The following is a 10,950-nucleotide window of genomic DNA, read 5'->3' on the forward strand; positions in this document are numbered from 1 at the left end:
GTTGTAGTTGAATAGGCATTATATCTTGTAGACCCCCTGATTGCCCGGTCTGGAGAGGTCTATTGCTTTGAACCACATCGGGTTCTTCAAAGTATCGTAAAAGACCCCTGACAGCGTCCTCTCTCTCCAATGTATGTGGTTCGACGCATCCATTTGTATGGAATATCGAGCAGCCGCATTGGAAGTGGAATATCTTCCTGCGTTGGGCCTTCTTCTTGGCATTACGATGCCTCTTCTTGACTGGTTCTGGCGAACAAAGGTTCGTTGACTGTATAGAGTTCTGCGTTTCGGTATGTCCACGCTTTGAGCCCGGCGTGTTCATGTTTTTCCAAATACTCTTTGTAGCTGGAGTCTTCTCCGGGGTTGCATAATATAATACTTGGAATCCCGCCCGTTATTTTCTTTGGGCCGGCATATTTACAATTTGAAAAAAAGTCCCGTTGCGCTCCAATAAACTCGCGCCAATGTTTCAAATATTGTGGGGCCACATCATCAATTATGTTGTAGAAAGCGTCGTTCTTGTGGTCCCTCAGGTCGATGTGGCCAGAATAATAATCATGTGGTCCCAAAGACCGGGCCCAACATGTTTTCCCAATTCTAGATGGGCCTTCAATTATAATGCTTTTGGGCCTATGCGGTCTTTGGGCTTCGTCTCTTATATTGTCTGCAACCCATTGCTGTATTGCTGTTGGGACGACCCATACTGTGTCTGTAAATGGATGAACATACGGCAATGGTGGATTAAATGAAATCCGGTCATAATTTGATGACAATTTGTCATAATTTAACCAGAAACATTTTGGGTCGCCATTTCGTACCAGTGCTAGTGCTTCGTCCTTGGTGCCGGCTGCAAGTGCATCCCGATATATATTTTCTTTGTTATTCTGGTTAGCGCAGCGGCTACTCTCACGGAATTCACCCCATTCCGTGTAATCCCCATGTTTGGAGATGTATTCCAGCACATTCTGTTGGTTGTAGGCCCCCTGTACATTTGGATGGAAATGGCGACTATTTCGATCGTGGGTAACGTCGAAGAACCGTTCATTCTGCGTTTGAAAACGGTATGGAAATTGGACAAGGGCATGGAGATGTGGTTGCCCGTCTTCGTGTAATTCATGTGCAACCCTCACATAATTTGGTGGCCTGGTTGTGAACAGCTCTCTAATTTTCTCTAACAATCTCTCTTTAGGTATAGAACACCGGGCATATGTCAGGAAGATGTTCTTGTTTTGGACTCTAAAACGATGTCGCATTGATGCCATAACTCACTCTCGATGACGTCACTTACTCTCTCGGATGACGCAAGTCACTCTCTGAAAACTTTACTGGTGGAAGAGAGTTAGGGAGTGAGTTATATAGGTGCCCAGGAGCGTCCCACTAATATTACCTGGGACGCTCCCCCCCCGCGCCACGTGTCGTCCCCCGATTGGTGCTTCCTTCCGCATTTTGTGGCGTGTTGTCGGCTAGTGTCTCCGCTCCGCGCCCAGATCTGCGGCCAGGATTAAAAATCTAAAAGGCAAGCGCCGCTCCCCGATCTGCGGCCAGGATTAAAAATCGAAAAAGGCAAGCGCAGGCGGGAAATTATATAAGCCAAAATAATTGGGGGAGTTTGAATTATTTTTCAAATGGATCGCGGAGATCTAGGCCAATTTCGGCGGTTGATTTTAAAATACGAGCCGGATCTATTACTGCTGCATTGGTCCTTGTTGGTCGTCGGCGAAAACAACGCTGAAAATTTAATCCGGCTCATCAACGCCTTACAGCGGCAAGAAGATGCTCTATTCGCTGGTCTGAAAACGGTTTCCGAAACAGAAACCCCAACGACGACTCCAATTATGCAGACGATGGAGCAATGTGTAGATAGGTGTTCTGCCGCCGATGATGGTGAACGATTAAAGGATTGGTATCTTTGATTTGCATAGCACACCCATGGGATATGCACAACTTGTATACTCATATGGATTTATGTTCATGTATATGCACAATAAACAACTTTCTTTCCAGCTCCAGCAGTACAGACATTCCCTAGATAAAGAGCAGAGTACGATATGGTCTGTAATTTGAAATTTTGAATGTATGCCATGTAATATGTTGCAAAGGGACTTGCAGCACTACCATAAGTTCTGTTACAAGTACAGATAGAAAGAAACACAAACGAACACTGAACAAGAGTACAAGACTCAAAGTTGAAACACGTGGTGTTCCCAATTCGGAAGTGGTAACATTGCCACAAACTAATACAAAAGAAAAACAAAATGCAAGCACACACATACAAGCATGAGAGCAAGACAGACACAGAGCTAGAGTCAGGCTAATGCTCTGTTTATTTCAGCGAAAAACATTTTCCAATGGAAAGCATTTTCTACACAAAAAAAAAAAAAATTCTAAAATTTTTTCCTATGCTTGATTGCATTCTTGAAACTAATGCACTAATAGCTTCATTAGTGGTGATAGTAGTGGCAGCGGTGGGGTGGAGGAGGAGGAGGTCGTAGTGGTGGTGGTGGTGGTGTTGTGGTGGTGGTGGCAGTGGCAGTAGTGGTGGCAGTGGAGGTGGTGGTGGCAACGGCGGTGATGGTGGTCGTTTTAGAAAACGTTTTCGCCGAAACAAATAGAGCATAAGATTCAATCAATTTACATGCAAGGGTATGAGATAAAGAGAAAAGATAAGAGAATGGCCATAAATAAATATATAAGAAGCAGAGCAACAAAATAGATAAAAGACATAGTGCTATATAGTGAAAGAAAAAGAGTTTACAAAAATATCAACGAGCCAAACAAGTTAAAACTACAATTGAGACAGAGGAAGGGACCAACTTGCATTCCTACCTGTGCCCCATATGCCATTATTCCCCCATAATGTGGGTCTGGATATGGATACGATGTCAACACCTGTAGAAGTATAACAATTAATGTCATGCCTCATATTGCATACCCACAATCAAGTAAGAAAAAGAAATAAAAAAAAAAAAAACCTGTTGATACTCCCAGTGCACATGAGTACATTAGAGAGAGAGAGAGAGAGAGGTGCTCTTACAATCGAGTGGCCAACAAGTTCCATTTGGGAATTTGGTTCAAGATGTTCACCCATCACTGGTGGTGTCGAAGATGGAACATGCTTGAGATGCTGCTGTTCTTGAACATTATGACCATTCAATCCTGAAAGAATAATCTTCATTAGTATGTCACACAATGTTAGAAGACGTGTATATATATCATTGTGCATATGGAAGAAGCATAAAAAGAAATCATTCGAAGGGATAGAGACAGTTGGCACATAATTATACTCAGTTCTTTGATTTTTGGCTCTCAAGAGCTCTTTTCTATCAACTCTTTCTTTGAGCTTTTAGGAGACATGAACATTTTTCCTGCAACTTCGTTCGGTTCTCCTCTATGCTTCATGTGTAACAAGTTGTGTCTTGTGGTCTGTAAGTGTTATTTTTCCTCATCAAAAAGTTGAAGAAGGATACATATATCTAAAATGCTAGGCATGAAAAACAATACATCGCAACAAACATGAGGCGCAAGTGTTCTCTCCCTGCCCTCCCAAGGTACCCGTGCATGTTTTCAAGAACTTCAACTACTGGGCAAATCTATTACCCCTTAATAACGAATCCGTGTATACATGTTTGCCTATAAACATTTTACTTTGTCTCATTTGGTTAAAGAATAAAAGATTTCTTGACTCTTAATTTTAATTTCTTTCCAATTTCTCCAAGTGAACATGTAACATGTATTCCTCATTTTGTATGGTAAAAATTGGGCAGTTGCAGTAGCATTCATTAACTGCAACCCAGTGAAAACAACACAGCCATCCAAGTTCTGTTGAGAGTAAGAAGAGCACGTGTTAGATAAGAAAGGTAAGAACAAACTAATTATATTTGAAAATTTTTAAAATAAAACAATAACAATGACAAAAGAAGAGCTCTTTGGATTTACTATAGCTTTTCATTTTGACACTGGACTGAAGTATCGTGTAGTGTTGCAGAGCCATATGGTTAGAGTTGTTGGACTCAGAAACTCCTCCTAGGGAAGATTGCAGTTAGAGAAATAAAGTGCAATCTAAAACATCTTGTTCAGTTCAGATCCTTTTTCCTATGTTTTCTAAATAGACGTTTGCTTAGAATCCTTCACATATTCGTTGGACAAAATGAGCCAATGCTTTCTTTCGTATTTTGCCTTTTTTTTCCTTTTCCTTGTTTTTTTGGGGTGAACTAGTCATAAAATAAAATAGAAAGAAATTACACAAATACAAGGGGAATACCCCAGGCCCAACAGACTAAACCAAAGCACAACCCACAAGAAAGAAGCTAGACTAAAAATCAAAAAATAGCCAATGGATATAAAATCCATTAGACTGAACAAAAAAGCTAATAAAGCAAACAAAGCTAACTACCAAAAAAACTAAAGGCTAAGCGTAAATCTGTTCATATACCACATAAAGTACCATGGGGAATATAAACAGATCAAAATGCCTCAGTTAGAGGCTACAAGACCCTCTTGCACAACTTGCAACAGTAACTACCAACCCATGCAAGGGTCCCAAACTACAATAAACACTAAAATTTACATATGCATTTACACAGATTGTTCCACAAAACAAATACAGATACAAGTACAAGTAAATTAATTCAGCACACATCATCCAGCAGCATCACAATTCCACACCAGCTAGCAACCAAGAGCAAGCTTTCCTACATTTCATTCATGATGTATATTCAGCACAATCTACCCAAGAGGGTATCTAAACAGACTGTTCAATAGAGCAAATTTCACAACAAAAATTAAAGCTAATTATTTAAAGCTCACAAACACTCAACCCACACTCTCAACTACTTAGCTCAATCCTTTTCCTTGTTGATCAATGAAAAAAAAATATATTTTTTGTTGACCAAATTGTGAAATTAAATAAATAGATTTATGAAGAAATCAAAATTATATACCAAGAACATATGCTGATAATTACAACTAAATTTCAACAGAAATACACAAAACAATAAAATGGTAAAGAAACCAAACCGAAGCCTGCACGGAAGCAGTTTCCTTAAAACAGATTTCACCGCCTCACGGGTCGAGTGCTTGAGGAATCCCGGCGTCTGTCTCCCAGGATAAGATGGTCAAAACCAGCTACGGCAGAAGCACTCTCTGTTAAGCTTAGCGAACAAAAACAGTGGCAGCACTCTCTCACTGTAAGAACTTTCTAGCAAACTAACTTGTAAAATGGAAGCAAAAATTTCTATATAGAGACTTGACAGGAGGGTCTCAATTTATACATGTATAGGGGAGAGAGGAAGAGCCTCCAGCCTTTACGGCTGGTCATTAAAACCCCATTAACTAGCATCCATAGCCCCTTTCCAAAAAATTGAAAAGTTTGGATATCCAAAAGATTCACACCCTTTAGCCAAGAAAAAGGATTTAAATACCCTTTAAAATCCTATTCATGAATCTATCATCATGAGGCAATTTCTTGGCAATTTCTTATTCAAATCTCAACGGTTTTTGGCCCACTTGGACCCAACACAATAAATGGTTGGGACCCACTTTAATATTTAATTAAAGTCACCACACTTTAATATTAAATTAAAGTCACCAAAAAAACATTTCTTCCAACAATCCCCCACATGAATAAAAATTGACCGAATGACTCAATAAACGGACACCGTTCAACACTAATGACTTGGAGAGAGAGTACAACGAACTAACCCTGACATTAGAGAAGGTAGCTTTTGGCTTTGAACCTCTCCCAGTGAAAACCTATCGAGTTTACTGGCTGATCAGTGAATATGACATCTTGAACTGCTCTGCCGTTTATGTAAACTGAGACAATAGATCTCACACAGGAATTACTCCTACCACCATTCTTTTCTCACTGGTGTGCCCTGTATGGCCTTGGGCACTAGCCTGGTTCAGCGAGTGGTTTCAAAGAATCTTGGCCTGCCCAATTCTTCTAGAAGCGGCCCCACTTCAAACTCACATAGGTGACTCTACTTTAGTATCCTGCTATACTTAGCTCAATAGCTTAACACACTAGAGTCATTAAAAGCTTAGCTTAACCTCTACACTTGCAGGTATCACTGATAAAAGGAATGGCTGGAGGTTTAACCTCCTCAGTGACATGCCACCGTTACACGCAATTAGGTTGTCCCATTGAACCTAGATTTTGGGATCTCCAGTCAACTAGGTTGGGTTTCCATTCCGGTAACTCCCAAAGGCCTCAACCCCATTCCTTTTGACGGCGTTTCGACTAACACTCAATTTAACCCTTTGGTTAGCGGATCCGCAATGTTGTCCTTAGACTTTGCATAGTCTAAAGAGACAACTCCATTCGAGAGTAGTTGTCGTATGGAATTATGTCTACGACGAATATGTCTAGATTTTCCATTATACATATTACTCTATGCCCTACCAATTGCAGATTGACTATCACAATGAATACAAATAGCTAGCACAGGTTTAGACCAATGTGGAATATTCTCAATGAAATGGAGAAGCCATTCAACTTCTTCCGTTGCTTTATCCAAAGCAATGAACTCTGATTCCATCGTTGATCTAGATATACACGTTTGCTTGGAAGATTTCCAAGACACGGCTGCCCCACCAAGAGTGAACACATATCCACTAGTGGACTTTGAGTCCTTTATAACTGATATCCAATTTGCGTCACTATAGCCTTCAAGCACTGCTGGATATCGAGTATAATGCAGCCCATAATCCCGAGTGTAGCGTAAATACCTTAACACCCGCACAATGCCCTTCCAATGCGAAGCATCAGGATTACTTATGTATCTACTAAGCCTGCTAACCGAGTAAGCTATATCCGGCCTAGTACAACTCATCAGATACATTAAACTTCCAATTACCTGAGAATATTCTAATTGGGAGACACTTTCTTTATTATTCTTGGTAAAATGTAAACTTAAGTCTACAGGTGTCGATGACACACTCGTATCTGATCCACTAAACTTCTCAAGTATCTTATCAACATAATGAGACTGAGAAAGTACAATTTCGCCAGATATTCTGGTAATCTTAATTCCCAAAATAATATCTGCAATGCCTATATCCTTCATGTCAAACTTAGAGTTTAACAACTTCTTAGTAGTTTTGATCATTTCATCGTTACTGCCTATAATGAACATATCATCAACATATAGACACAAAATGACATAAGCTCTGTTAGTGTCTTTGACATAAACACACTTGTCACATTCGTTGATTTTAAACCCATTTGACAACATTACGTTGTCAAACTTCTCATGCCATTGTTTAGGCGCTTGCTTCAAACCATACAAAGATTTGACAAGTTTACAAACTTTCTTCCTTTGCCCTGGAGCTGAAAACCCTTCAGGTTGCTCCATGTAGATTTTTTCATTCAAATCCCTATTTAAGAAAGCTGTCTTTACATCCATCTGGTGAATTTCAAGATTGCGCAAAGCTACAATCGCAATCACCATGCGAATGGATGTTATCCTAGTTACAGGTGAGTACGTATCAAAGTAATCCAGGCCTTCTCGTTGCCTGTACCCTTTGATAACGAGCCTCGCCTTATACTTGTCAATTGACCCATTGGCCTTCATCTTTCTTTTAAAAATCCATTTGCAGCCTAAAGGCTTGCAACTTGGAGGTAAATCTACCAACTCCCAGGTGTGGTCCTGTAAGATGGAGTCAATCTCACTTTTGATCGCTTCTTTCCATAAAGGACTCTCAGGAGAAGTCACAGCTTCGTGAAAAGTTTGAGGTTCGTTCTCAACCATATAAGTCAAGAAGTCTGGACCAAAAGATTTGGATATCCTAGCCCTTTTACTCCTTCTAGGCTCATCTAAAACCTCAATTTGATCATCACCTTGATCATCAACATGATCATCATCACTAGCAAGCTCATCAAATTGCTCCAAAAACCTTGGAACCCCATCATGGGTTCGGTAAGGAAAAATGTCTTCAAAGAAACATGCATTCCTTGACTCCATAATGGTATTCCTATGTATGTCTGGAATTTTAGACTTATGTACAAGAAACCGATATGCACTATTATTATGTGCATAACTAATGAATATACAATCCACCGATTTCGGGCCTATCCTAACCCATTTGGGTGTAGGAATCGCCACTTTTGCAAGACACCCCCACATTCGTAAGAATTTATATGAAGGCTTAACGCCTTTCCATAACTCATACGGCGTCTTGTCCACCTCCTTCCGAGGTACTTTATTCAGAATGTAATTTGCAGAGAGAATTGCTTCCCCCCACATGTTCTGTAGTAATCCAGAACTTATCAACATTGCATTCATCATTTCCTTTAGCGTCCTATTCTTCTGCTCAGCAATCCCATTAGATTGAGGAGAATAAGGCGTCGTGGTTTGGTGGATAATCCCAGATTGAGCACAAATCTCAATAAACGGAGATTCATACTCACCACCACGATCACTTCTTAGAGCCTTAATATTGCGGCCTACTTGATTCTCAACTTCATTCTTATAAAGAACAAACTTGTCAATCGCCTCATCTTTGCTTTTGAGCAAATAGACATAACAATACTTAGTGCAATCATCAACAAAAGTGATGAAATACTTATTCCCACCACGTGATTGTATAAATTTTAAGTCACACACATCACTATGCACTAAATCCAATGGTTCTGAACTTCTTTCAATAGAATGAAACGAAGATCTTGTCAACTTCGCTTCAACACAAGTTTCACACTTGTGTTTCGGATTAATCTTAAAAGATGGTATGCGATCTAACTTGATTAATCTACGTAAAGATTCAAAGTTCACATGTCCTAGTCTACCATGCCATAAATTGGAAGACTCAAGCATGTAAGCAAAAGAAGATGCACCTTTATTCATCTTTGGGATAACAGTCATTACATTGAGTTTAAACATACCCCCCAACATATAGCCCTTACCCACATACATTCCGCTCTTGGTAAGAACGACTTTTTCGAACTCAAAAACCATGCGAAAACCATGTTTACTGAGAAGAGACCCTAAGACAAGATTCTTACGAATGTCCGAAACATACAGGACTTCATTCAAGGTCAGTTCCTTTCCTGACGTCAACTTCAGGACCACATTTCCTTTCCCCTGAACAATCGAGGTAGCAGAGTTTCCCATAAACAACTTATCACCGTATATAACCAGCTCGAAAGTTGTAAACAGCTTCTTCTCGGAGCAGATGTGGCATGTAGCCCCAGTATCAATCCACCATTCTCTTGGGTTTGAACCCACCAGATTCACCTCAGAGACAACGGCAGACAAGTGCATATCATCCTCCTCATGGGAGTGCTCTTGTATATCTGCCATATGAGCACGAGGTTTGGTCTTGTATAGCTTCTTCTGCTTGCGGCAGTCACTAGCCCGATGCCCCTCGCTACCACAGTTATAGCACTTCCCAAAGAACCGATAACCTGGTTCCTGTGGCTTGTATGCCAGCTTCTTTGCAGCACCACCTCTTGGCCCTAGCTTAGAGCCCTTGTTCACAGAGGGCTTCTTCCTTACCCCAGAAGGTTTGCCATGCTCAATGACATTGGCCTTTACTAAGGAGGTACTCCCTCCTTTCTTTCTATTATCCTCCTCAATCTGGAGTCGGACAACCAGCTCTTCAACTGACATTTCCTTGCGCTTGTGCTTCAAGTAGTTCTTGAAATCCTTCCAACCATTGGGAAGTTTCTCAATGATCACAGTAACTTGGAATGACTCGTTCAAAGGCATCCCTTCAGCATGAATTTCATGCAAGATCACTTGGAACTCCTGGACTTGGCTTATCACAGTTTTTGAATCTACCATTTTAAAATTTAGGAACCGGCCAACCACAAACTTCTTTGCCCCGGCATCCTCAGTCCTGTACTTTTTGCCCAGAGATTCTCATAACTCTTTTGCTGAGCTCTTGGAACAAAACACACTATAGAGTGAGTCTGCCAAGCTGTTAAACACATAGTTCCGGCAAAGATAGTCTGTCTGCTTCCATGTGTCAAGCGCCATGACTTTCTGCCTGTCAAGCTCATTCTCTGCCACGGCTGGAGGATCCTCGCTCAGAACCTTTGCAAGGTTTAGCGTGGTCAAGTAAAATAGCATCTTTTACTGCCATCTCTTAAAGTTTTCCCCAGCAAATTTTCCTGGGCGCTCATGGTGACTAAGTGGTCCTCCTAGAACAGTCGGAATAACGCCAGGGTTGACCACAGAGGCCACAGAAGTAGCGGTTGGTAACCTAGTTGCCCTGGGGTTCAGATCCCCACCAACATTAGCAGTAGCAGCAGCATCAGTGATAGTTGCCATTTCAAAAATTACACCAGAATATCACTTCTGTGTTTCCAGAAATTAAACTTAACCCTTAGAAAAACCCTTAGATGAAAAGTTAATTCAAAATTAGTCTCACCACAAAACCTAGAATCGAACATGGTCAAGAAAGTTTCCAAGAAGACTTGAGGGGTCACATCGGTCCCACTTAAAACTCAATTAACCTTTTGACAAAACTTTTAAGAGTATGTTGACTCCTAGTCCGTGATAAACAAATTTAAGAATTAAATTTTCTTAGGGATAAACTAGGTTAAAACAAACCAATGTCCAAAACTTTTACAAGCAATGTAAAATAATTGCTACAACAATATAAGCAAGTAAAACTTGCTACTACAAATTGGTAAACAAACCAACTACATCTCAAGCAAACATGCTTCAAACAGTTAAATAAAATAGCCAATCCAAAAGGATTCTATTTAGTCCAAAAGCCTTTCCACGCTTAGGTATTCCTATTCAACACAAAGGTTAGTAGTCCAAATAATTTTGTTTTTACATCCCAAATACTGTTCATTTGGTTTTGTATTTGATTTTCGCATTGGTATGCCTACAAAGAAAGATAGTGGCAAACCACAACAAAATACAAACAAATAATCTAAGAAAAAATAAATTTAATAAATTAAATGAAACCATCTAGCCAACTATAAATTATTTAAGTAAC

At 40.2% G+C, this 10,950-nt stretch overlaps 1 protein-coding gene across 1 annotated transcript; it reads right to left on the minus strand.

Annotated features, from left to right (window-relative positions):
- Nucleotides 1-221: 221 nt before the first annotated feature.
- LOC114270484 (uncharacterized) lies at nt 222-1,262 on the minus strand. Its single transcript, XM_028212017.2, has one exon. It carries the CDS (start codon nt 1,260-1,262, stop codon nt 222-224), a length of 1,041 nt encoding a protein of 346 aa, XP_028067818.2.
- Nucleotides 1,263-10,950: the final 9,688 nt, after the last annotated feature.

The sequence above is a fragment of the Camellia sinensis genome, chromosome 2 (assembly GCF_055761805.1).
Source record: "Camellia sinensis isolate YWXY chromosome 2, ASM5576180v1, whole genome shotgun sequence".
NCBI lineage: Eukaryota > Viridiplantae > Streptophyta > Magnoliopsida > Ericales > Theaceae > Camellia > Camellia sinensis.